Source organism: Lepisosteus platostomus, chromosome 11, assembly GCF_059453375.1.
Source record: "Lepisosteus platostomus isolate fLepPlt1 chromosome 11, fLepPlt1.hap1, whole genome shotgun sequence".
NCBI lineage: Eukaryota > Metazoa > Chordata > Actinopteri > Semionotiformes > Lepisosteidae > Lepisosteus > Lepisosteus platostomus.
Window position 1 is genome coordinate 26903001 of NC_142621.1, and position 27744 is coordinate 26930744.

A 27744-nucleotide genomic window follows, 5' to 3' on the forward strand; every position below is an offset into this window, starting at 1 on the left:
TTAGCCCTCTGAACACCCTAGGGTAACTCTTCTTACCTATCTATAAAAAGATATGTCAGGAACCGTGGCCTTTAAATGCAGGGACTGCTTTTAAAAGTTAGTTTTGTAGCTGATTATGCCACCTAGCAATTCTAAAGACCTTTTCCCCCAGCAACAAGTTCTTTTTATCTTCCAGAGCCACTAGTGCATCCACAGACCAGAGAACACAGTCATCCTACATCATTTCCATTTTTATTACAGTACTTTGCAATTCCAGTATCTATTATAGCCTAATCCACAGAACACATATTACAACTTATCCACTAGAGGTACTTACTTACTCACAGAACACATTGCAGACCAGCTCAAGAGCCCCATTTGACCCCAGTTACCAAAACCAGAGTTCCAAAGGAAAAGTCCAGCTGCAAATATTCTCCCAAACCCAGCCCCAGTTGGAGACCTGGTGTGCCTGCTTCTGTCATAGCAAAGAAACCCTGTGTAGTCTTAGGGATCCTCCTCAGTCCTGACTGAGTCTGTTTTTTAATATGCCCCCCAATTTGTCTCTGAGTCAATTTTTTGAGTAGAGAGGGGAGGAAGACAATGCTAAAGCCTTCCTCCCTTGCTCACTGTAGAGAGTCTCTGGTGTCCAAACCCTCTCCTGGGTGCTGTGGTACAAATTGGTTATTCCTGTTTCTTCTGTTTTTGTGTGCTCTGTCACTGGGGTTATTAAAGCCCCCCTACCTTTCTTGGGGGGGGGGGGGGGGTGATAGTTTTGGGTGTAAGCAGAGCTAACTTCTTGGGGCTCATTGATCAAATGGCTATATACAGATGGCCAGGTGTAAGATTGCTCTAGAACATTCTAGATTTTCTAGAATTGTTATGTTCTAGATCCACCTCCTCAGTCTGAGGCTCGGCTGGGCCAGTTTTGACATGCCATGTGTCTTCTCTGAACTGTGTGGTAATTAACAATGTTTGCAATAGCATCTTTGATCAGTAGGAAGCCCCAGAACAAAGAAAGACACATATTACCACCCTCATTGAAGTCACTGGTCATTCTATACAAACTTCTATGCAAAGTCAACATTGTCCTTGATACCTGCTGTTGCCCCCACACCCATTTTATTTCACTCTGTGACAGATGAAATCATTTCTGCCATCAGCTCTGCTTGTTTTTTCTGGCATTTTGGCTGTGGTTCTGTGAGGTACGATAGTTATGTTCTGTGTTTCAGGGCTGCTACACCATGCTGTATGCACTGCAGGGAGAGCAGCAGCTGTTGGAGAGACCCGTTGGCACTAAACTGCCGTTAATCCCAGGGTCTAAACCTCAATTTTGCAGGACTGCTCTTTCGGAGAAAGTAAGTGTGACCTAAAATGAAAAGCATTAATACATTTATTCTTATTTAAATCTAAACATTTAAATTGTAAAAAATGACATTTTTATTCATGGTTTTCTTTCTTTTTAGGGGTAAACCAACATGTAAAATTGTATAATATGAAATGATACCTGGGACACATTAACACATTTCTGTGTGTGTTAGTATAATGTGGTTGCTGTAGTGATTAAACTGTAAGCAAACTGTCTTCCCTTGACATCTTTGTGCGTATAACATCAGGAGTAAGGTTATATATTTTTCTAGACGCAGTATATTGATCACATTATTGAAATTCAGCTGTACTGTATGCCTTAAAGCTTATTGTGCTTACTGTCTTTTTGCAATGTAGTCATTTTTAGTTGGCTACAATGACTGAGAAATTGGAATTTGATTTTCAAGAACGTAGAAAAAAATGATAACAGCGATTCTGGAGTAGTCTTCCAAGAAACTGGCGACAGCCTTCGGAGGGGGGAGAAAAAAAACATTCTCATTTTTATGTTCAGAAACATAGGGGGATACATATCTGTGTTTACCTGTACATATCATGTTTTAATAAAATACTTACCTTCTATTTCAGCTGCACCAGCCATCTCCTGACTTCACTCTGACTGATCCCCACGGTTTCGTTTTGGATTCGAGGTACAACAGCCTCCATGACCCCCACCTGCGCACCTATTACCATCGCAAGGGCATGCAGGAGTCTCTGCAGAACAGAGGCTTAATCAATGAGCAGAAGAAAGTAAGGCTGTTTGGAGTTTGTGCAAAGAATGAGGCTTTTTTGGTATGGTGAAGGAGTGAGGTGTTGTCAAAAAAAATAGACCAGGTTCTAGCTCATTTAGCTGTAATAGTTTCCAGTAGCGTGATTTAACTCATGTCTGCACTCCAGCATAGATGTATTCGGTGGGCAGGCCTTTGGTTGTAATCAAAGCATGTAATAGTAAATGTAATCAAAGCAGGCCTATGGTTTGTGCTAAAGTCCTTATGCTCAATAAATATTCAAACACAGAGTACTTGACTGTGCTCTAGATTTGTAAAATAAAAATAAAAACATTTAACCTCCTAGACAGTACTTGAAACATGTTTTGTCTGTTTTCAGGTCCTCTGCTCTTTGAAAGAATACAATCAATATCATAACTACCTTAGCAATGTGAAGTTGCAGTATGACAAAAATTATGTGACTAAACAGGTAAGTGTGATGTTTTTAAACAACCGTCCATCTGATTCTGACTCTTCATCATAGACTTCTGCCTTTATCCAGCCCTCAATCAGTAACGTTTCTAGATGAAGGCTTCCATAAGATCTTTCCATTATGCACTTTTGAATATACTGCTGTCATCATGTCATCTTCAAGGAAGTCTCTACCTTGACTGTGTTTGTATTCTAAGGATCAATTTCAATGTTTTCTTTCAGTTTCTTCTCTAATTGCTATGAAGCTCATTTCTGTTTTAGTGTTTTGACGCTGATGATGTTGTTGCTTATGTTTGTCACTGCTCTAGCCTATTTTAGCTTCTTCTTGTTAGTTCAGCCATACTGTACATCTTTTCATGCTACTTTGTGTTGTTTATAGCCCATATAGTCCTTTCTGCATGCAGGATATGGGTTTCATATCATAAGAAAAGTTACAAATGAGAGGAAGCTCTTTAGCCTGTTTGGTAATTACTTGCTAATTGGTCTGTGAGTCTCATCCAGCTGTTTCTTGAAAGAAGTCAGCGTTCAACAAGCAGACTTGACTGTGAGGATTTTGAATATTTGAAACAGGTCGCCTTGTAGTCTTCTCTGTTCACAATAACAGAGTTAAAAAAAGATTTTTTTATTCATTGAGGCTGGGCTCCACTAATTGTACCACCCGAATCGGAGCATTCACTGCTTATCTGTACTGCTCTGTAGACTTTAATCCATTTTCAGTGCAAACAAATGTATTTTTCCAAACACATGTTAATACAGGCAGCTTTTGTGTGTAGTCCAAAACAGAATTTATAAGTCTTCTTTGCCAGACAAGGCTGAAAAACGACTTGAACTTCCATCCATCCCTTTCCATCCACGTCATCTAATCTAACCGCATAATCTAAGGGCTGCAGGGAGCAGGGGCCTATCCCAGAAAGCAACGGGCTTAAGGCGATATACACCCTTGACCAGAATTAAGTCCATTGCAAGACACACACAGACACAAATTCACACTAGAACCAATTTTCCTAGAAACCTTTTTTTCTACCAGTATAGTATGGCTTTGGACTGTGGGAGCAAACCAGAGCAAACCGTGAAAAACCCATGTGAATATGGGGAGACCATACAAACTCCACACAGATAAATCACCTCAGGCCCAGAATAGAGCCCCTGGCACCAGTGTTGCGAGATAACAAGGTTAACCACTGTATCCAAGATGTACATCTTAAATTGAAATGTTTAGATCAACAAACTACAGTAGCTCAGCCTTCACTCTTATACATATGCAAACACATTCTATCGGTGTGAGTTCAAATTAAAAATCTAATGGAAAAAGTCAGTGTTGGTTTTGAAGTGCACACTCGGCTATAATAGTGCTTAGGAGAACCTTGCAATGAAGGGAGTGTGGCACTCTATTAAAAGGCTGTGCTGGCTTTCAGAAAACAATAGTGAAGAAGTTCTTGGAGCTCCAGGAGCAGAACGAGATTCCCAGGGATATCAGCTTCACCGATGTGAGGGAATGGCTCCTGGAGGAAGGATCCAAGAATATTTCAGACCAGTTTATGGCTAACAGAGACAGGTAATAACATACAGAAGCTCCTCACTCTTTAACAGCAAGTTCCTGCCTTTTGGATTCCTGATTTGTTGTATTTGTATTACATTTTTTTTTGTTTCGCTGTAAATATGTGTAAATATTTTACTGTTATGTTTAAACATTAGATGTCAAGAATACAACTGTAAGTAAAGGTTTGCCTTAAGTTAATTAATTGTGCAAGCAAGTGGAAGTCTTGACTGAGTCAAAGTTTTCCAAAAGATGAACATCTGCTCTACGGAAATACCACATTCACAAATTCCTCTGCTGCTGTCTGACATTGCCTTGTGGATGAAGCTTTCTTTGCTGTTGTTGTTTATGAAGGCACCAGGCAGGAGCTCCGAAAACAGAGGAGATATGCAGACAGGCTGAGGTATGAGAATACAGTTTGATTTATTTTGACCCAGGGCTGCTCCTGGTCATCACCTGGATGGGAGATCTTTAATAGCTGGTTTCCTTCTGCATCTTAAACTGATTAGAGACATTTATATCCACTCTGGCAAGTGACCTTGTGACACCTCTGTAAATACAGCATGATTGGGGAGCAAGCAAAAGATAACAGGATCTCTAGCATAACTGTTTTAAAAGATGTTGTGTTTCTGACAAGTAATTAAGCATTTATGTTGCAAAATGCTCATTAAAAAAATTATCTCACCTTATAGTGTATACGCCTCTTCCAGCCGAACAGATTTCTGCAGAGTGGATACCCTTAGTGAATCATGTTACTGTATTGTCACACTTAGACTTCAGACACTTTTCATACGCTTTTATGAATCTTACATTTCACACTGTAGCTTAACTCACTTTTGAAACACATAGTTTATTCACCCCTTTCATTGATTTATCAGCTTTCAGATCACCGGCATTATCAATATACAGTATTTAGCCTCATCGGTTTTCTACATCAGCTTAATCATGTTTCTTGTTTTTTTTTCACATTCTCACTGTACATTGCTGTATGGTATGTTATTTTCCCAGTTATTTTGTCTTTGGGCTTCCCAGACCACATTCAGCTGCTGAATGCTCCTAATATGCTGAAAAATGCCCAAAGGCCTCATTTGCTAAATTGTAAAAAGGGGAGAGATTCAGCTCCACATGATCTAACAGATTCCTCAATATTTAATGTACCACCTATAAGCAGGTGACATATATAAATATAAATGTCTAGTAGCGTAGCTGTTCTGTGCTCAACACAATCTAGCTTTCTGCTGTTTCTCATCGGCTTTGCCTTTTCACTGACGGCTCTACAGATGTGGAAAATCAGAGAAAGGGCTTTACATATGAGAATAGAGGAAGATGCCCGGAGGGAGGTGCGACAGGCCCAGCTGAAGAATCAGACCAGAGCTAGAAGGCACAAAAAGGTACTGGAGTAATGAATGTTTGGATTCATCCTCTTAAGGTGAACTTTTCTTCATGCAAATTCCGGACTTGACACTGACCTTGCAGCTATATTTTGTTGTATTTCCAAGATGAGCACCTATAGGTTTAAATTAATAACCTAAACTAATACCTTTGGATCCTCGGTGACCACAATGAGCATGGTATGTTGGCACCTCTTATATTGTGCATCTACTCTAGGGTGGTTATGCCAAGATATGCTACAGAGGTGCCAAAACACCATATTCTGGTAGTGTTTGGTGCCTCCAATTCATGGTTATAGCACTGCATCTCCAAAGCCCATGGTTTATCTCCAGCCTTGGGCAACTCCCTGTGTGGCATTTATTCTGCGTGTTGTGGGTTTTAATTCCAAGTAACATCCCAGAGACATGCTGCTTTGCATAATTGGCTGTTCTAAAGTATCCCTCAGAGGTATCTCCCCAAGAGGATCCAAGAGGGTGGTTGATGATCTCTCCTCTTCATTACCTAAGCATTAGAGGAGAGACATTGCTGCTTCAATCTCTTATACCCAGCCTGCAAGGTTCTGAACTACACACAGAGTCTTTCATCCAAGTAATGTCGGACCCAGCCTTTCTTCTTCTGAGCTCTGACCAGACCCAGCTTCCCAGCTTCAGGGTGCTGTAGATTGAGATGAGATTGGAGTCTCCTGTAGTGACCTTATGGACGGGAAGTTTTCTACTAGCAACAAGATGTTCAACAATGAGATGGACCTTTTCATCTTTTGTTGAGAGGCTTTCCTTTTTCATTAAAGAATAGCCACTTGTGAAAGGTTTTCTGTCATTCTCAGGCATTTGAATATTATAAAAGGAAGGTTGCTCTCCAGCAGCAAAAGCTAAATGAGAGTTTACAGGAAAGGAAGGATTTTGAGAGAGAAATGCAAGACCGTATTAAAAGGCAATATTTTAATGAAATACTTCAGTCTGGAAAACAGGGTAAGCTTCTAGATCCAATAATTTGCAGTGGTGCAACTATGATTAAGTTCACAATTTAATGTGTTTTAGTTTGTTGGCTAGAAGGAATGATGCAGGTTGACAACATCTTCAGGTTTACTACTGATTACAGAACTGTAGAATTTGTTTAATAAACACCTACAATTACAAAATTCCAAAGCTTTTCAATCATATGGCTGTATGAAAAGAATAATATGTATGTAGTGAGATCAAAACTTTTTAAAGGGAAACACGCAATAAGTTGCAGGTATCATAAAATAATACATTAAGAAGGAATCCTTCATTATCTTCAGATTGTTTAATTTCCAGCCACAACATGAACATACATTATATTCAACATTTCTGTAATCCACATTTTGTTATAAAAATATTTACAGTATCTATTGATCTAAACTATCTGAAATAACTATTCAACTAAAAGGATGTTTTCTTTGTGGCACAGCTTCTACTGAGATAATTAGCACGGAGAATAGAGATGTTACCATTGCTAATGAGAAAAGTTCTAAAATCACCAAAGGTCAGTATTTTCATTTGTTTCTAGAAAAAATAAAGGTTTTGAAAAAAGTTATGTTTTGACAAATTTTCCAATGCAGCTGCAGAGAAATTCAGTGGGTGCTGAGATACTGAAAGATATTGTGAAAGACAATGGAACATATAATCCAAAAAATCAGTTTAGTTCAATTCAGTTTTATTTGTATAGCTAATTCAGATAAAAACATGTCAATGATTAATGCCCAAGTGTTGGGTTTTGAAAGCTTTGGTAACATCTACTGTTAAGGCTGAAAAAGGTTCCAATTAAGTCTGGGGATCTCTGGGCAGCCATTGTGCCACAGTCTGGTGCAGTAAAAGTGTTGTGAGCTAAGGTGTGAAAATGATTTAAATTATATGGGTAAACAGATAAATAAATCTTAATCAGCATCCTAATTGTATCTATGAATAAATACATGTTTTCTGCCTTTTTTGGATGTTAATTGGATTGATCACTTTTTTATGCATGCCATGAGAATTCTAATGCGACAATAATTCTTTTCTCTTGGGTCAGTTCATATTTCACCTGACTCCACTGAAGAGGTGACTACTGATTCCAAATGGTTTCATGAAGTCCCTCTGCTCAGTCAGCTGTCTGATGGGTAAGTCCTACATGCTGCAGTTGTGGTATGTTAAGCATCAGTGCTTACATAAAGTTTTTATTTTAAGCATTTTAAGTATGGTGATACGTAAATGTTTAAAGAGCAACTGTTTTCTATTTTGAGCTCACTTCCCCAGCTGAGTTCGTGAAATTGCTTTTTCTCTCTTTGCAAATGCATGAATCAGTCTGTTAACAGTACAGAACATGTGCATATTTTTGTGTTAGCTCATGTGCATTTTTCCAAATCCTAGATATAGTTTACCATAGACTGACTTTGTTGTAATGACTAGAACATTGACATTGAACACTGAACCTTCGCAAAAATAAACTGTTGTATTGTACTTATGTATAACTCTGATCATACTGCATTACAACAATAATATATTAGTCATATTAAAACAAATTTCTATCATAATAACAATTTGTTGTGGCACCGGTATAAAATGTGAAGTTTTGCTGAAGTATTGACAGTGGGAGAAATGTCTGGTCGTGTTTGAATGGATGTTATGTTTCAATCAACAACCACCAGAGGGCAGTAACAACTAAGTAACACTAAGTCATCAAATGTGTTGGAAACGCATTTTGGGCTTTGTCCTGAATGATGCAGCAACAACATACAGTTGTATGCAAACGTTTGGGCACCTCTGGTCAAACTGCCTGTTTCACAGAATCTTTAAATTCTCTAAGGTCTAATCTCTATGAAGTTAACAGGGTACAAACATAAACATGACATATTTCTGCACATTTCAATGCAGAATTACTATTTATTTTCTGAATTGAACTGTATTTGTCATGTGTCAATTATGAGGTACCCAGTATGAAACTGGTTAGATACATTGCGCCTGACCAAGTAGTTGTTGTTGAAAACACAATGATGTAAATAACCAGTGATCTTGCTTCACATAGGAACACGATTGTACCATACTCGCTAAAGTGTTATGGAACAGTTGCAGTTTGAAGTTTAAGATTTATCATTTCCAATGTGCTATTTTGTTGTGGTGATTTTTATTTTATAAGCCTCTCATATTAAAGTAAAAACCTAAGCAAGTTTTAGACATCCAGTAGGTAAATTGAAAAAGTACGAACACAATCGTGGTTAGGAGGCCATCTTTTTTACACAGGAATATGCTTTAAAATAGATTAATTGTTCTGCCACTAGAAAATATGCCTATATATTGTTAATTAGTCACCATTTTTTTATATTGCAAAATATAGTTCGTATTTTGTCCATGTAGTAGCAATGTCACACTAATTAATTTTTATCATAATGTTTTTTAGTGAAAGGAAGGTGATTGAGAAAAGTTTATATGGACAGGTAAGGTACACTGCTTATCTGAATGTAATGGATGCATTTTATTTTTCCAGATAGCTCCTTGAGGTTAAAATGCACAGTGTCATAACTAAAGAACAAATGTAAAGAAATATGTTAATTTGTTCCTTCAGTACAGTAAATCCTGAAATGTAGTCCACCTAGCTGTTGCTTAGTGGTTCCTTCCCTGACATGTTCAGCTCAGCTCCCACTAGGTTTTGATTGTGGCTGCCCTGGCGTCAGAGCCACATAGCCACTCCTCAGAGCAGAGATATTCCACTATGCCAAAGGTCTGCGCCTCTTTGCCAGAGAATATTAAGCTGTCCAGGTTCCAAGGGGTGACTTCACTTTCTACCATAGACTCGATGCCAAAAGAACCCTTTGACACTGCCTCCTCTGGAATGAAACAGGGGTCTGCACATTTAATTATTTATAAATTAAGGGATCCACTTAAAATATGCAATACTGACCATTCTATTTCTTTGGTTAGACTGGTATTCTGTTGTTCTTGCTTCATTTATATATTAGAAATACTGTACTGTATATATTTTTCTAGACATACAACAGTATATCTATAATAGATTTTTACTATACTGTATAGACAACAGTATATTTGTATTAGTTGCGTCTGTGCTGGCATTCAAAATTTGGTTGCAAATTTCTAAATGTTAACATGGGAAACAATGAACCCTGACAAGTAAGTAAAAGTAGGTCTTATATTGATAGGTGTACTGTATATTGAACATTTTTCGTGCTCTGTGGTTACTTTTGTACTATTGCTTTAAAACAGATAACAACGGAAGAGCTTAACGAAATGGCGGAGAATATAGTGGTGTGGGTGGCAGCGTCTATCATCAGAGTGCTGCTTCCAGCCATCTCGCTTTACAGTGAAGAGAGGAGCAGGAGCGTGTCTCACTGCTCCTTTGAGTCCCCGGTTTACTTCAGCAGTAGTGAGGAGGCCACCCTGAGTTCTCATTCTCTGCTTGGTACTGAGTCAGGGTCCACATGGCAGTCCCAGAGTAGGAGCAGTAGCTTCATGTCAACGAGATGCAGGATCTCCACTCCCTTCCCTTCACCCCTCTCGTCCTCGGGTAGTTCAGGAGAAGAAACAGGGAAAAATACACCCTGCTTAAAATCGAGAACACCCTCGAAGGAGATTGTGGTTGCTGATGGAGGAGAAGATGCTGGAAAGCCCCTCTCAGAACCTTTGAAGGACCTTTTTGGAATCACTAAGTCAAGTATAATTACAAAAGCAGAACGTATAGTACAGGATGTCCTTAGCAGAGCCCTCATTGAAGCACAGCTTCCTGCTCAGCTGATGGAACCCCAGTGTTGTGCGTTAGGTGTCTTGATTACCCGCTGCAGATCGAATAACCTTGCCACTGAACTTGTGGATGCTGTTCTTGGACTTGTCATCTCTGCCTTGTCAGAAAATAAGCAAAGAATTCCCACCCCTAAGACTGTGCGTGTTAATCTAGAAGCACAGACAGAATCTGTAGCCTCAGAGGTTGCCAGTGAGATTATACAAGTTGTCTCTGGAAGACTCCAGCCTTTTTTCACAAGCGCTGTTGAGTCAGGGTCAACCTGTAGACTCCTCGGTGGCCATGGTGGTGACCTACATGCCATAGGACAATCCCAGAGACTCCACTCAGAACAATATGATGAGGCGGAGTTAGCTGTCACGGCAACAGAAATAATCAGTACTGTCTTACAAGAAGTCAAGAGTGAATTCTGCAAAGCAAATACTGAAAATAAGATGAGTGACGTGAAAGAAACATATTCAGGCGATAACCAATCGATTAGTGACTTTGTGTCAGCAATTCTGAAAAATTTAGAAACGATTTCACCCTCCTCCAGCTTATCTGTGGAGAAGAACTACCTTCTTCAGAGTCCTGATGCCCAGCAGAATGAGAGAGATGAGGCAAAAGTGACTAAGAAAAGAACAAATGGCAGTAGCCCCCCATCTTTCAAATTAAAGTCTCACTCCTCGGAATCAAGTGTGGGAATGAAAAGAGCAAACAGTGATATTGCTTTTGGGATCTCTAAAGCCAAAATCATTGAAATTGCTGAGCAGATAGTATCTCAGATCATTGAAAAAACAAAGTGGGATTTCACCCCTGTGGGTAACAATTTACATGAGAGTAACTCAAAAGAGTCATTATTGCTCCCAGAAGCTGCAGAAATCTCCATTTTGGAAAAAAGAAGTCCAAAATCTCAGATTCCCAACAATAGGGTCACTGTTATTGCCAAGGACATTGTAAATTCTGTTTTTGAAAATGTTTTGTTTGCACTGAATTGTATTGAAACAAATAAATATCTGCAAGAATCCAATAAAAATGTTGCTGCTGCTCCTCAAACTTCTAGAAGCAGCACAGAAAGAGGATCCATTGATCATACTTTTGACTTTAGTTCAGTTGCAAAAGGCATCGTAAGGACTATATTTGGAAAGCTCAAATCTTTACTCACCCAGACTAAAGAAGATGTATCTAGTTCCAGTTCTCCTGCTCAAATCAATGCAAAGAGCTCAAGCGTCAGCTCTTCATCAAAAACTTCAGTGTTTTCTGATTCTGTGTCAGATATTTCAGATTTATGCACCTATACAGTAGAAACTGCTGGAGCCATTTGTGAAGCAATGAAAAAAGAGTTAGACCAGGAGATTTATTGCACAACAGTGGCAAAGAAGGCTTCAGATGAAAGCCTTCTGGCTAGAGAGGTTGTTACTTCAGTTTTGGAGTACCTTGAAGAGCAATATATTTTAGACACCATTAAAAGCCCTTCACCATATCCTAAAGACTGGGAGAGAGATGCTTCTACATTTATAAGAGAGGAGAGTATTCAAGATCAATCAAAATCCCAGATATCTCCTGTTGAAGAAATCATATTATCTGATATTGATAAGGCAACAGGACAAGTCCCTAATCAAATTACAATGGAGATTTGTAGATATCCTCCAAAGGTGGTGTCATCTGAGAACATTTCTTCAAAACAGCAAATTGGGCAAATGGACATTAACTTGGTTGAGGACAATTTGAGTGTTTCCTCTTCTGGAGAGAGCATCATATCAGATGGAGAAGGTGAAGGATCAGAGAAGATGCCGAGGACCTCCAGCTCTGTATTCCATCGTACAGCAACAAGGATAATAAGTGAAATTATTGAAAAAGCAGCTGCAAAATTTATATCTTCTGGACTTGCCCATCTCCCAGAGCAACCAAACAGTACAGCTGATGATGTATGTAAAACACCGGATGCAACAAAACATGCTCAAGAAGCAATGTCCTCAGACTCTTCTTCTCATGTGCAAACCACTGAACTGGCTTCAGATATTGTTGTTGATGTTTTAGAAAAACTACATTACGCTACATGCTTTGAGAAGATTTCTTTCTCAACAGACTACAAAGATAAATTAGAAAGTTCTGATACAGCCCTCTTACCAGGAACATCAGAAATTAAAACTGATACTAGAAGAGCTGAGCACCTTAGGACAATGACTGAGGAACTCTTCAAAACTGTGAAGAACAAACTGAAACACTTTTGGAATCAGAAGAGCCTGTCTTTGTTCAAAGCAAGGAAAGTTTTATCTGCTAAAGAGCAGAGATCAGCAGATTCACTTGAGATGTTTCCTCCTTCAGTCCAGGTTTCACACCTGAGCTTTAGTGAACCACACTTGACTAAGAAAAGCATGTCAGTAACAAACTCAGCACCCCGTAAGCATCTTAGTGAATATTCAGAACCTTTAGGTGTGTTAATGAACGTTGATTTCTCAAGGCAAAGCAGGACTACTCAGGAAAATCAGGCAAATTTAATCATCTGTGCCAAGGATGTTGGCAGTCAGATATTGCAAACAATCAGGAGTGAAATAAATAGGGGTGATGACAAAGGATGTTGCTCAGGAGCAAGAGCAAAACCCTCAGAAGAAACCCTTCAAGCAAGTGAACTGGTGGATTCTGTTTTATCTACATTTGAAAATCTTAAAGTTTCAGATGTGGTCTTAAAGCCAGATTATAAAACAATGCACCTCTCTGGTGAACAATATGGGAAAGACAGGATGTCTAGTGCAGAAGACACTGTCCATAAAGAATACACTAAAAGTAACCGTAGAGAATATTCTGTTCAACGTTTCCCACCCATAAATGTGCCTGGGATGGTGATTGATTCTTATACAGATGACACAGAAGTCATGACTCGGGACACTCCCTATAGAGCCTTGACTGATGCTTCATCAAAGCTTCAGGATCAACCTACACCTACAGCAGAACAAGAAAATGAATTGACATGTAAAAGCAATCGAGTTCCCCGGTCCCGTGTTTGGAAGAAACCCTTTACTGCAAATGACATGGGACTAGGTGAACAAGAGTTCATGGAACTTCCTTGCAGAAGCAATGTGATAGAAGATTCATTTACAGCTCAAAACAGCTTAAATGCTGCAGAACAAAAGAGAGGCTCAGAGAAAACAACAGTTGACAATGTTGAGGAAGGAGACCAGCCAAGCCCTCTCATTTCACCAAAGCTTGACTTCTCAGCAGAACACATAGCCCGTGCAGAGTGTGCAGTGTCTGACATTGAAATTGTTGCCATGGGTATTGTTGACATTATTATGGGCAAACTTGATGTAACGGTGGCCTCAGATACAAAAAGCAAGTCTAGAGCAAGCCAAAAGAAATCGGAGTGTGCTGCTGGTCTCGTCACTGAGAATATAGCATTTCAAACCCACTCCAATAATGTTAATTTGAACATTGAAAAGCTTTCAGCTGAAGAGGCGTCCTGGGCATCTCAAGTACCAGGAGCCACAGAAAAGCACAATCTCCCCCCACTGCAGACAAGGGTTTCAGACGAGCCTAAGGACCAAGTCAGGACCTCCACAGAGAGTCCTACAATGAGTCCTATTGAAAGGAAAGTGGAACAACTTGTCTCGAGTGGATCTCTGCGTGTATTTTCAGAAGAACTTGTCAAAAATGTTTTCCATTTAATTTTGAAATCGGGAATTGCAGTACAATTGGGCACAGCTCACAAATCTAATTCAGATCCAATTTTAAAGAGCCCCCTAGTAGTTCAGGATTTATCCCATCCAAAGTCCCCGGAGCTTTCTATGCAGTTGTTGTATTTATTTACTGAGAAATCAGTGAAAAGGCTGTTGAAGCAGTGCCTCAGTTTTCCCGATTCTCCAACGTTTGACACAAATGAGAAGGATGTTTCACTTTTTCAAGACTGTGATACAAATACGGAATTGAAGTCTTCCCAAAGGATTTCAGAGAAAGTGTCTCTGACTGTCAAGGATCACAGAGCACAAAAAAGTACTGAACCATCAGTGCCCAGTTCACAGATGTACCATGATGCAATTAATCAGCTTTCCAGCTTGCTTGTAAAGTCTGTCATGGATGTTTTGTCTGCTGCATGTGATTTATCAATGGAGCCTGAAGAGAGTGAAAATCAAGGTAAGAAGGAAATCAAATCAAATCATTTAAAAGTGTATTAACATTTTAGTTGCTATGAAGTACAAGTTAAAAACTGTAGTGACTGTATATAAATATACAGTACCTTGATTTTCTATCTGTTGTATGTTTTAAAAGTTTTTGTATATTTAGACCAATATAGTGTAGGCCATGACTATGAATGAGAGAATGAGTGAATATAGCCATATATTCAGAAGCCATATATAACGTATCTGTGAATATGGCTGCTTCTTTGTTTGTAGTTATCTGAGCTCCAAGATGTAATAGTTTTACAGGAACATGAAGCTTTATACTCAAATATTTTGTGATGCCTGTCATTCGTTACTTCTCAATATAATTTAGTTTTTGTTTCATGCTTTCTGATATTTTGCTTCACTATCATTAAATGAAAAGCTCTTTGTTAACATAGGTAATATACCAGCAGCCAGGGTGACATCAGAAATTGAGAAGAGTTCTTCTGAGGAACTGAAAAGAGACTCGCACCTTGAAAACAATTCTGAAATCAAACCACTCAGTGTCCCTGTAGAAATGTTGAATATTGAACCGGTTTCCTCAGTTGGGCTCCAGGAAATTTCTATGGCTAAATCAACAGAATCACTTAATATGACTTTAGTGTGTACTGAGACTGTGGAAAACATCATAACACAGCTGCTATTGCAGATATACCCTACTTTGATAAAAGAGGAAACTTCTACAGAAATCCCAGGGAAGATGTCTGTGTCTTTGCTGAGTCAGATAGCTGTGGACCTCTTTGACAGTGTGTTGCAGGACTTGTCCAAAAACCAGGAGATAACAGTTGTGAAACAGGATAATGATGTGTTTCATGAACCACACAAGATTCAGCAGGTTGCCAGCTCTGTTCACAATGAATTGCTATGTCAGACTGGATCCCAACAGGTTCTACAGAAAGCTGTAGCCACCAGAAATGAGACAGTGGTCAAAACCATAATCAGTTCTATGGTGACCAACATTTCCAAGCTGACACATTCAGCTTCCCAATGTTCATCCCTTTCACCAGAGACCAGTATTAGCAGAGAAGCAAGTGACATCATTGATAAGGTGATGGGTGATATTAAAATAACTAGTGAGCACAACAAAAAGGCAACACCCAGTGCTCAGTCTTCTGAAATTTCTCTTGTTTCTTCTGAAATAGTACATGGAGTCACAGATAATCTGCTAAAGAAAATTCAGTGTTCTAATAAGAAAAAAGATTGCTTAGCTTCTGAGACCCCAGAGAAGCCTGGAGATTATCTGGTTCAAAGAGTCCAGGGTCTAGAAGGAGTACAGCAGTGTAAGGCTTCAGGGAAGACAGTTAAGAAGACTAAGAAGAGCTCCTCAAGCCCAGACTGTATGAAAACACAACCTCTGGAGTCCTCTTCGCATGATGTGAAGGTTGATGAGCTGATGAGTGATATTAGAATCGGTAGTGAGCACAACAAAGAGCCAACACCCAGAGCTCAGTCTTCTGAAGTTTCCCTTGTTTCTTCTGAAATAGTACATGGAGTCACAGATAATCTGCTAAAGAAAATTCAGCTAAACTGTTCCAGCCCTGAGTCCAGTACTCCTCAAGCTGCCATTGATATGGAAACCCGGAGCACTGGGCAGCTCATGTGCACCAAAATGGACCAGTTAGAACCTTCACCTGTTATTGGTCGAACAGTCAGAAGTAAAAAACTGCAGTCTCCTATGACAAAGTCTCCAAAAGGCTTTTCTCCAACAGTTCCAAGTGGGTTTGAAAACAGTTTCCAGCCAGAAGACACTATGGATAAGCCCTGCTCATCACGTTCCCTAGGAGAAGCTGTTGGTGTGACACCTTGTTCTAATAAGAAAAAAGATTGCTTAGCTTCTGAGACCCCTGAGAAGCCTGGAGATTATCTGGTTCAAAGAGTCCAGGGTCTAGAAGGAGTACAGCATTGTAAGGCTTCAGGGAAGACAGTTAAGAAGACTAAGAAGAGCTCCTCAAGCCCAGACTGTATGAAAACAAAACCTCTGGAGTCCTCTTCGCATGATGTGAAGGTTGATGAGCTGATGAGTGATATTAGAATCAGTAGTGAGTACAACAAAGAGGCAACACCCAGAGCTCAGTCTTCTGAAGTTTCCCTTGTTTCTTCTGAAATAGTACATGGAGTCACAGATAATCTGCTAAAGAAAATTCAGCTAAACTGTTCCAGCCCTGAGTCCAGTACTCCTCAAGCTGCCATTGATATGGAAACCCGGAGCACTGGGCAGCTCATGTGCACCAAAATGGACCAGTTAGAACCTTCACCTGTTATTGGTCGAACAGTCAGAAGTAAAAAACTGCAGTCTCCTATGACAAAGTCTCCAAAAGGCTTTTCTCCAAGAGTTCCAAGTGGTTTTGAAAACAGTTTCCAGCCAGAAGACACTATGGATAAGCCCTGCTCATCACGTTCCCTAGGAGAAGCTGTTGGTGTGACACCTTGTTCTAATAAGAAAAAAGATTGCTTAGCTTCTGAGACCCCAGAGAAGCCTGGAGATTATCTGGTTCAAAGAGTCCAGGGTCTAGAAGGAGTACAGCATTGTAAGGCTTCAGGGAAGACAGTTAAGAAGACTAAGAAGAGCTCCTCAAGCCCAGACTGTATGAAAACACAACCTCTGGAGTCCTCTTCGCATGATGTGAAGGTTGATGAGCTGATGAGTGATATTAGAATCGGTAGTGAGCACAACAAAGAGGCAACACCCAGAGCTCAGTCTTCTGAAGTTTCCCTTGTTTCTTCTGAAATAGTACATGGAGTCACAGATAATCTGCTAAAGAAAATTCAGCTAAACTGTTCCAGCCCTGAGTCCAGTGCTGAAGATCTGAAGAGACCTCTGCAAACCTTGAGTGAAATGGTTATAAGTATTACTGAATCTGTGATCATGCAGTTATCAGCTGTTCCAGGAATTACTATAGGCACAGCTGACCATGACAGATGCATCTTTATTCAGCCTTCGGATGCAGACCAAATGATTGAAAAAGTGTACAATGACTTGCTGCAAGGAAGTGGCTCCCTTATTGCATTATACGATGCAATAATGTCCAAAAATCAGGAAGTGTCCAATGCCATTATTGTATCTTTGGTTAAAGAGCTCTCAAAGCTCTACTTTTCAACAGCTGAGTCTTCAGCATTAGGTCCTTCTCCTTCCTCCATTACAAACGAAGCCACTAATGATGTGAACAGCAGTGAAAATGACACCTTTAACCTTGGTTGCCAAGAAAAGGGAATGTCACCTCCAGAGCCCCCTTCTGATATTCAACCACTTTCTGATATTCCCCTACCATATTCAGATATTGTGAAAAAAATTGTAACTAAGCTGCTCTTAAGAATTCATCCTATTTCTCCAAAGAGGGAGAAGAAACAAGAACAGATTATGGATAGTTTATCTTGTTGGGAGCTCAGTGAATTTGCTGTGGGCATTATTGACAATGTGCTGAAGAAACTATTTACAGCCCCAGATACCTCAGAATGTAATCCAACAATGGGAAGCAATATCCAATGTGAGCTGGTTTCTGTCAAACAAGTGGCCAGCTGTATTTACAGAGAACTGCTGCAGAGTTCTGGTTCCAAAGACAACTTACAACAAGCAGTAGCAGCCAAGAGTGAGGCCCTGGCCCAAAAGATAGTTGATTCTCTTGTGAGAGAAATTATGAAGTTCCAACATTCAGATATCGAGTCTTCAGATGCTCCTCAAACTGCCATTGATATGGAAACCCTGAGCACTGAGCAGCTCATGTGCACCAAAATGGACCAGTTAGAACCTTCACCTGTTATGTGTCAAACAGATGCAGTGAAAAATATCATGGCAAAACTGCTTTTGAAAATTCGCCCTGGATTCCCCAACCCAGAAAATTATTCTGGGGAACTGGAAGAGCTGTCCGAGTCTCAGGTCAGGGACCTGGCACTGAAACTCACCAAAGATGCGCTGAAGGAATTGACAAAGGTTTCCACTCTAACCATCAGTGAACCAAAGGCTGAAGAACATCTTCCATTACAGCAAGCCATCAAGAAAACCGTTAGCTCTGTTTACAGCAAACTGATGGAATCCATTGGCAGCAAGAAAGTATTACAAGTAGGAATTGCCTCACAGAATCCAGAAATGATCAAGGAAATGGCCTGTTGTGTGGCTAAAGAAACTATTGCAAATTATGGTTTACGAAGCGGGTGTTCAATTCCATCTTCACAATCTCTAATTTCTCAGAAAACCAGTAAGTCCACACAGGACACAATTGTGGACACAAACGTAACTACAGTCAGAAGTAAAAAACTACAGTCTTCTATGAAAAAGTCTCCAAAGGGCTTTTCTCCAACAGTCCAAAGTGTTTTTGAAAACAGTTTCCAGCCAGAAGACACTATGGATAAGCCCTGCTCTTCACGTTCCCTAGGAGAAGCTGTTGGTGTGACACCTTGTTCTAATAAGAAAAAAGATTGCTTAGCTTCTGAGACCCCAGAGAAGCCTGGAGATTTTCTGGTTCAAAGTGTCCAGGATCAAGAAGGAGTACAGCAGTGTAAGGCTTCAGGGAAGACATTTAAGAAGACTAAGAAGAGCTCCTCGAGGCCAGACTGTATGAAAACACGACTTCTGGAGTCCTCTTCGCATGATGTGGTTGATGAGGTATGACCAACAGTTCCAAACCTGTAAAAATGTCTCTTATCAAAGTAGGATGGACCTGTTCTGTACCTAATTAACAGACATTTGTGTAGAAAGTACTGGAAAATGGAACTCTTATTTTGTAAATATGATGATAGTTTTGTGTTGCATTTTCCTTTACAATAAAACTACAAATCCAGATTTGTTTTCCCTAATACTGTATAACATCTCAGAAATATCCCTATTGTCAGTTCATAGCATATGTACTAAACTCACCTGTCTGTGGATGTCAGCTTTATCACTCAATTAGTACAAGAGCAATCAGGTGAGGTAATGCTACTATAGAGAGACTTGCTCACAGTATTGTCTACATTTCCAAACTGGTATCTGCATCATAAAAAAAATTGAGATGCATTATTTTCTATACATGCAATTGTAAACATTCACATTGATTTCTTATTTTATATTTCATTTTCTGCCTTTATTCTAGTGTTAACGTCAGTGCTAAAAACATATACACACCCCATAATCCTTATCTTCTTTTCCGTAAGAGAAGTGTTACTTGTTTTGATTTACTTTTAAAAATGAAACAACAATCACTGAACTGTAACTTTTTGTTTTTTTTGTGACAGGAGTTGCCCGGACACTCATCTTGGTATGTGTACACTCCCAGCCTTAATAAGGACAAAAATCTCAGTCCAGCCCAAAGCAAGAGTGGTCTGCCCATTGACATAGCAAAACATTACATGACCCCAGTGCAACTGACCAAAACATCTGAGAGAGAAGGGCTTCTCTCGCACAGCAACATCCCCTTTGCAGTTAATACGCCGGATGAAGATGTGAATGTGAGCCAGAAAGTCAAGAAACATCCTTTGAAAAAGTTTGGCTCCATGATAAAGCATAAGATCATGGGTAATAGGTCAAAAGACGTCAGAATTCAGAATGAAACAAATCCATCTTTGGAAAAGTTAAGAGCCCAGGGAACATCCAGTGGACGTGGGAGCTGTGAAAGCTTTGGACCATTTAAAGTGCCTGATGAGTACACCGAGCCTCAAAAACACAAGGTATGGATTAGATACCCAAACTTTAATTATAAATTAATTTGGGCATTATTGTATTTTTAATATTAGCACTACAGAAATTATTTGAATAGAATGCTCATTTGTACATCAAATAATATTCTAGAAGACATTCCTATTAATTGCAATCAACAAGAATAGCAACTGCTATGGTGGCCAATTATGAATGTTATGTATGAATAATGACTACAAGTTTATCAAGATCAATACAGTACGTAACAGTTCAAGTATAATAGCTGTGGAAGAAATATTCCTAAATTGTTTTCTTTGTGTGCTCATAGTTCTTTAAAAAAGAAGTTTTTAGTTTGGACAGATTCAGTAGGAACAAGCCTCAGAACACTCCAGATGGTGAGTACAAGTATTTAGTTTGTGACTTGGATTTTATTTTGTGTAGCACATTAGTGACAAGTGTGGTTCAGAATTAGACACTGGATGGAATTTATGTAGAATGGGGGAATTCATCCTAAATTTAGAATCCTTTAAAAAACAAACTGATTTTTATACAAATTGGCCTTAAACTTCTGCAAACTTCACTTTTTATTGAAACTGCTACCTCCATAGGAATGGTGAGGCAGAACTCCAAACTCCACTCTGATCAAGTGGTTAACTGTGCACCTCTACTCTTCCCTGATCTCTCTTCTTCTAAATAGTCCATTGTCCAGTGCATCAATCTTTGGCAGTCCTCTTCAACAGTACTCTATTTTCTCCATTTTCAGTGCCCTCCCTCATTCCCTTCTACAGTATCTCTCAGTTTAGTAAATATGACTAAATGTGACTTATATGACAAGATATAAGCTAATACATCTTCTTTTACAAGTAAAGTTATGAAAACCACTTTAGAACTAAACAACAGGATCGCTCATATGAAAATAAGACCCTAGCAGTAGTCAATATGGTTTTAGAAAAGGTCATTCTTCCTTTACCAACTTGTTAAAACTCTTCAAACAAGTCACAGCAGTAAACACACAGAACGTACAAAATGATATGATTAGATTTTAAAGATGCTTTTGGTAATGTTCTTCTTAAATTAAAGGCAATAGGCATTTAGGGAAATTTGTGTATTGAACTGGTTAAGGGACAGGTAATAGTACAGATCAGGGGTGAATAGTCCAATAGAAGATGACAGGAATAATGGTTATGAATGTGATTGAAATGACTGAAAAACAGTTGTCTAATAGCCAAATTACCACACACCTTTAATCAAATAGCTTCTTATTGAATAAACCTGACATTAAGATGGCTCTGGGTAGAACTGTATCCAAAGTCTATCTGACCTGCTGCCATGGAATAAAGAAACTTGAACAGTGACATGTCAAACCACTCTGTGTTTCCAGGGATCCCTGTAATTCCATACTCCAGGAAGATGCCAAAAAAAACATCTTTGCTGTCGAAGATGTCGACTGCTTTATCCAGAGCCTTCCTGTAATAATCCATCTGCCACCATCAAACATGTTTAACATGGAGGGGAAACTCCTTGCAATGCAAAATCAAAAAAGGAGCTCTAATGATGGGAACTACTGTTTCTGAAATAAAAATAATTGCATTCATGTTTTTGTATAAAGTTGTGTTATTCAAATAGGTGAGCACACTACCACATCCATGACCAGACACTTTTCAACTAAATCACAAAATGGTATGTTAGTTTTAATGTTGTCTGTAAATATCTTATTGGTGTACTACACCATTAAAAAAAAATAAGACATTCTTAGCCTTCATAATTCTATTCATAGTTATAGCAAGACCTGATTTACTGTAAGCATTCAAAATCCTCAAAGCTACTGACCTAGTGCACTTCATAAGTTTGAGTAGTGAAACACGAACTAAGGGAAACTATTTGGATTTTTTAAAAAATATAAGAGGTTTAAATAATCTACCAAACAGGGAAATGCATATTTTTATTCAAAGGGTTTGGGGCCTGGAACAAACATCCCAACTATGATGTGGACGCCGATATCCTGACGTCCTCAAAGAAAGGGTTATAACCTCATAGTTATTGTTTCATTTCAAATCCAATGTGCTAGAATAGAGCCAAAACAGCAAAAAGTGTGTCACTGTCCAAATACTTATGAACTACACTGTATATTGGTTTTCTTTCTCACCGTACATCAGTTAAATATATAGTGTTTAAATGTCTTGGGTAATGTGTTGTGTCTAGAAATGTATTATGTGTTATGTCTTTACCAGCCTGCAAAGCAAATTTCCCATCTGTGATTAAGTAAGAGACAGAAATCAAATTGGTTTCCGTTATGAACAAGTGCATTACTGGGACAAGTAATAGGTTTATTCCATGCTGAAAAGAGAAGAAAGAAAACATTTCGACCCTGAAGCCTTCTTTAGGTGTACCTAAGAGCAAGGCTTCCTGAAACAGCATTAACTTCCATTTTAACAGTAACATTTGCAAATTACAGGACAGCTACTTTCATAGACTTTTTCTGAATAATACATCCTAATAGCCAAATGAAACATGCTTAATTGAACTAATTATTTCTAGTTCAATTCAATTTCAATATTTCATTCATTTTTAGTTCAATTTAGTTTATTTTAGTTGATTTAAAGAGATCTCTAAAAATGCCTGAGCTGTATCACACAACAGGAGTGAACCTGGCTGAGTGGGGAAGATCCAACCTTTCCAGCGCAGGTTTTGCCAGCAGGTGGCAGTAAGTCACAAGACATGAAAACAATGTTTAACTACAGCAAAACACATTAACGATAGTAATGGCAAAGACTTAAAACTATTGCTTAGATTCTAACCTCAGTTTTAAAAAAGTAAAAAGTTCTATTCTATGAGAACCAATGTAGACAAAAAATATGCAAATTAGTCACATTGTGCAATGAAGTTCAGATTGCACTTAGTGATATACTGTATACTACACTTCAAAAGAAAAATATGATAAATTGCATGTTTTAGAAAAAGTGTATAGAATTTGGATATTGAATAATACAAAAGATTTATCGACTTCAGTGATCATGAGTAACCGTGAACACAGTTGAATCATGGTGACTGCTGCATAACCATTAAGTTGCCTCTATCTGAAAAAAAAAACATATATTAAAGAACCACTGTGTCTAGCTTATCAAATTTATTGACAAGCTGGGCATAATGCCGAAGTACAGAGGCACCTTTGTGTCAGCAGTATATTGGGAGATGGATTAAGTAACTGCGTTTTAAACTGTAAGTAAACAAAAGGTATCTTACCTGGCAAGATCTTACAGTGAAATGTAGTCCATACAGTGATAGGCTACCATCATGCAGACTATGAGTCACACATCTTGCCAAGAGTTGCTCATCACTATCAACTGTGCTGGTCTGGAGAGGAGTGTCTAGTCACTACAGAACTCCACTTGTAGGAACTGATGCCAGCTTGACTACATGGACATGATACAGCATTGATGAAGTCCTGGCATCACACTTGCTTCCCCTCCAGTGACCTCAATCTGATGCTATCTGTTGTCCTGCTGGAATGTCATGTCCTCGTGCTGCTCAGGGAGCGTCTGTTTTCTCAAGTGCTGGGAATTGGACTGTTATTCTTTGGATGCCTTTCTCCCCAGACCCATGGAGCCCCATGGAACATCTGTGGGATGACTTTAGCATCCAGGCAACAGAGATCAATGAACGGGCACATGCTTTTCCAGGTATTATGTGAGGAATGGGACAAAATCCCACAACACACCACCAGGAGCTGGAGCAAAGCATTGTCTTCAGCTCATTTTGCTTTCAACAGCACCAACACTCCTGTATCCCGAGGCTTAACAGTAGACACCCTGTTGATCAACCCAATTGGTTACAAATATTAAACAGCATAATTTGTAAATCCATAAATTGTCATTTTACTTAATACAGAATTTTTGCAATAACTTTAACATGAAAGTGTACATTCCAAAAAAATATATAGTCATTATCTACAACAAAAGCCATGAACATGACAAATGAATATTACAAAGACAACAACCCAGTGGTGTCAGATTCATTACTGTAGTGGGCTAGATTTGATTGATGTGCTTCAAGCAGGTCACACATACAATACATTAATGAAGTACTAGGCATCATTACATTATATTTGTCATGTTTTGTGGTTTTAGTGTTTATACAATGACATACCCACCTTTTAAATCCTATTAGACGTCAGTGTTTGTTACATGCTAATTTAGAAAAAGTTACTCATTCTTCAGGTATGAGTAACTGAAGTTTTTTTAGCTTTATTCACTGTAATTATTTTAAATGTTAAAGTCATGATAAAGTTTGGTAATTCAGGAGCCTCATTCACAGTGCTTTAGTGTTGAAGTCAACGGTTTCTGTGACATGAAGACATATACAGAGGTTTGTCATTTCCAGCATTTTTCCTGGAGATGACATGTGGTGAAGATAGATAGATATGACTTTATTGAACCCAAAGGCAAATTGATGTGTTACAGCAGTCCAGCCCAAGACAAGCAAAAACAGACATCAGAATAGTTATAAAACAAAAGACAACTCAATCAATAAATAAAAAATAAATACATAGGTGTGTGCAAAATGTGATGATCATAGTCACTGTAAAAACAATAAAATATGTGCAAAATGTGCATAGGTTTATACAGACTGATTGTCCAAAAAGTACAATGGAGCAAACATGCTGTCCATAGACGAGCAAATGAAGGGCTAACAGTCCTAGCCTAGGGCAGCGTTATACACCCTGACAGCCGCCGACCTGCGGAAACTTTCCCTTGAACACCGTAGCTGGAGCAGTCTGTTGCTAAAAGTACTCCGCTTTTAATAACAGTCCCATGAAGCGGATGAGAGGCGTCGTTCATGATGGCTGTGAGCTTGGTCAGCATTCTCCTCTCAGCCACCACCTCCATGGGGTCAAGGCTCATCCCCAACACAGAGCCAGCCTTCTTGATAAGTTGATAAGATCAAGTCAGTTGTGCCTCTTGATGTTATAACTCTACACTGAAGCTCAACCAGGCATATTGGGTGTAAAGGTGTAGTGCTAGGGTGCACAACTACTAGCTGGAGATCCACAGTCCACCTTTTTCAGTAGGTCTCTTTAAATCACCACCGAAACACCTGGGCACAGGGGTTAATCTGGTTTGTTTATGTAACGCTGCTCTGTAGAGGTGAAAAGGATCCGATGCAGATGCAGGAGTCGCAGGGAGGTAAGTAAACGTACCGAGCAAATCCAGGAGCCGAGTCGTAGTCCGAAGGCGAAGGTACTGTAGGTAGAGATCCGGTAAAGGCACTGGTGGCGAACAATCCAAAACGTGAGACAGAATCGTGGTCGAAAAGAGAGCTACAGGGTCAAATCCAAAACAGGCAATGATAGCAAACAATCCAAGAGGCGAGACGAGATCCGAAGTCCGAAGGCAAAAGGTGCAGGCAGAATTCCAGGAAGGCAAAAGAGAGGTAAGAACGCTAGGCTGAGCAACAAGTAGAGAACTCAATACCGAGCAACGGGAATCAGGTAAGAATGGTATAAATAACCCGGCGTGCCGCACGGTAGAACAATTGCAGGTGTGTTAACTCGTGCGGCGGCGCTTGTTAGTAGTAATCCGCTGCTGGTGCTGATTGGCTCGCTTACGTGTTGATCTCAGCTGGCTGGTGGTCGTGACAGCTGCAGGGAGCCGGGGCCTATCCCAGAAAGCAACGGGCTTAAGGCGATATCACCTCAGGCCCAGAATAGAGCCCCTGGCCCCAGTGTTGCGAGATAACAAGGTTAACCACTGTATCCAAGATGTACATCTTAAATTGAAATGTTTAGATCAACAAACTACAGTAGCTCAGCCTTCACTCTTATACATATACTGTACAAACACATTCTGTCGGTGTGAGTTCATATTAAAAATCTAAAAAGTCGGTGTTGGTTTTGAAGTACACACTCGGCTATAATAGTGCTTAGGAGAACTTTGCACTCTAGTGTGACACTCTAGTAAAAGGCTTGCTGGCTTTCAGAAAACAATAGTGAAGAAGTTCTTGGAGCTCCAGGAGCAGAACGAGATTCCCAGGGATATCAGCTTCACCGATGTGAGGGAATGGCTCCTGGAGGAAGGATCCAAGAATATTTCAGACCAGTTTATGGCTAACAGAGACAGGTAATAACATACAGAAACTCCTCACTCTTAAACAGAAAGTTCCTGCCTTTTAGATTCCCTGATTTGTTATATTTGTATCACATTTTTTTTCAGTTTCGCTGTAAATATTACTGTTATGTTGAAACATTGGATGTCAAGAATACAACTGTAAGTAAAGGTTTGCCTTAAGTTAATTAATTGTGCAAGCAAGTGGAAGTCTTGACTGAGTCAAAGTTTTCCAAAAGATAAACATTTGCTCTACGGAAATACCACATTCACAAATTCCTCTGCTGCTGTCTGACATTTTGACCTTGCCTTGTGGATTGAGCTTTCTTTGCTGTTGTTGTTTATGAAGGCACCAGGCAGGAGCTCCGAAAACAGAGGAGATATGCAGTGGTGAAATACAGCGTATGAAAGGTCTGCAGTACAGCAGACAGGCTGAGGTATGAAAATACAGTTTGATTTATTTTGACCCAGGCTGCTCCTGGTCATCACCTGGATGAGAGATCTTTAATAGCTGGTTTCCTTCTGCATCTTAAACTGATTAGAGACATTTATATCCACTCTGGCAAGTGACCTTGTGACACCTCTGTAAATACAGCATGATTGGGGAGCAAGCAAAAGATAACAGGATCTCTAGCATATCTATTTTAAAAGATGTGTTTCTGACACGTAATTAAGCATTTATGTTGCAAAATGCTAATTAAAAAAATTATCTCACCTTATACTGTATATGCCTCTTCCAGCTGAACAAATTTCTGCAGTGGATACCCTTAGTGAATCATGTTACTGTATCGTCACACTTAGACTTCAGACACATTTCATGTGCTTTTATGAATCTTGCATTCCACACTGTAGCTTAACTCACTTTTAAAACACATAGTTTATTCACCCCTTTCATTGATTTATCAGCTTTCAAATCACCAGCATTGTCAATATATAGTATTTAGCCTCATCGGTTTTCTACATCAGCTTAATCATGTTTCTTGTTTTTTTTCACATTCTCACTGTACATTGCTGTATGGTACGTTATTTTCCCAGTTATTTTGTCTTTGGGCTTCCCAGACCACATTCAGCTGCTGAATGCTCCTAATATGCTGAAAAATGCCCAAAGGCCTCATTTGCTAGATTGTAAAAAGGGGAGAGATTCAGCTCCACATGATCTAACACAATCCTCAATATTTAATGTACCACCTATAAGCAGATGACATATATAAATATAAATGTCTAGTAGCGTAGCTGTTCTGTGCTCAACACAATCTAGCTTTCTGCTGTTTGTCATCTGCTTTGCCTTTTCACTGACGGCTCTACAGATGTGGAAAATCAGAGAGAGAGAGCTTTTCAGATGAGGATAGAGGAAGACGCCTGGAGGGAGGTGCGACAGGCCCAGCTGAAGAAAGAGATCAGAGCTAGAAGGCACAAAAAGTTACTGGAGTAAGGGATGTTTGGATTCATCCTCTTAAGGTGAACTTTTCTTCATGCAAATTCCGGACCTGACACTGACCTTGCAGCTATATTTTGTTGTATTTCCAAGATGACCACCTATAGGTTTAAATTAATAACCTAAACTAATACTTTTTGGATCCTCAGTGACCACAATGAGCATGGTATGTTGGCACCTCTTATATTGTGCGTCTACTCTAGGGTGGTTATGCCAAGATATGCTACAGAGGTGCCAAAGCACCAT

At 39.4% G+C, this 27744-nt stretch overlaps 2 protein-coding genes across 2 annotated transcripts; both read left to right on the forward strand.

Moving 5' to 3' along the window:
- The first annotated feature begins 1218 nt into the window (after positions 1 to 1218).
- On the forward strand, positions 1219 to 27744 carry LOC148652321 (fibrous sheath-interacting protein 2-like). The gene is made up of 6 exons (XM_088597585.1): positions 1219 to 1334; positions 1930 to 2091; positions 2449 to 2538; positions 3956 to 4095; positions 26413 to 26500; positions 27371 to 27744. The coding sequence occupies exons 1-6, from the start codon at positions 1221 to 1223 to the stop codon at positions 27404 to 27406; spliced, it is 630 nt and encodes a 209-aa protein (XP_088453711.1). The 5' UTR covers positions 1219 to 1220; the 3' UTR covers positions 27407 to 27744.
- Positions 14480 to 20873, forward strand: LOC148652322 (uncharacterized). Its single transcript, XM_088598955.1, has 3 exons — positions 14480 to 18954; positions 19563 to 19994; positions 20291 to 20873. Exons 1-3 carry the CDS (start codon positions 14872 to 14874, stop codon positions 20432 to 20434), a joined length of 4659 nt encoding a protein of 1552 aa, XP_088455081.1. The 5' UTR covers positions 14480 to 14871; the 3' UTR covers positions 20435 to 20873.

What these genes read in the sequence shown, in the direction of transcription:
- LOC148652321 (XM_088597585.1), top strand. Translation starts at nt 1,221, where the DNA reads ATGCTGTATGCACTGCAGGGAGAGCAGCAGCTGTTGGAGAGACCCGTT. An exon ending in AAAATTATGTGACTAAACAG is followed by an intron (nt 2,539 to 3,955) that starts GTAAGTGTGATG and finishes GCTGGCTTTCAG; the next exon opens with AAAACAATAGTGAAGAAGTT. An exon ending in TTTATGGCTAACAGAGACAG is followed by an intron (nt 4,096 to 26,412) that starts GTAATAACATAC and finishes TTGTTTATGAAG; the next exon opens with GCACCAGGCAGGAGCTCCGA.
- LOC148652322 (XM_088598955.1), top strand. Translation starts at nt 14,872, where the DNA reads ATGTTGAATATTGAACCGGTTTCCTCAGTTGGGCTCCAGGAAATTTCT. An exon ending in CGCATGATGTGGTTGATGAG is followed by an intron (nt 18,955 to 19,562) that starts GTATGACCAACA and finishes TTTTTGTGACAG; the next exon opens with GAGTTGCCCGGACACTCATC. An exon ending in CCGAGCCTCAAAAACACAAG is followed by an intron (nt 19,995 to 20,290) that starts GTATGGATTAGA and finishes GTGTGCTCATAG; the next exon opens with TTCTTTAAAAAAGAAGTTTT.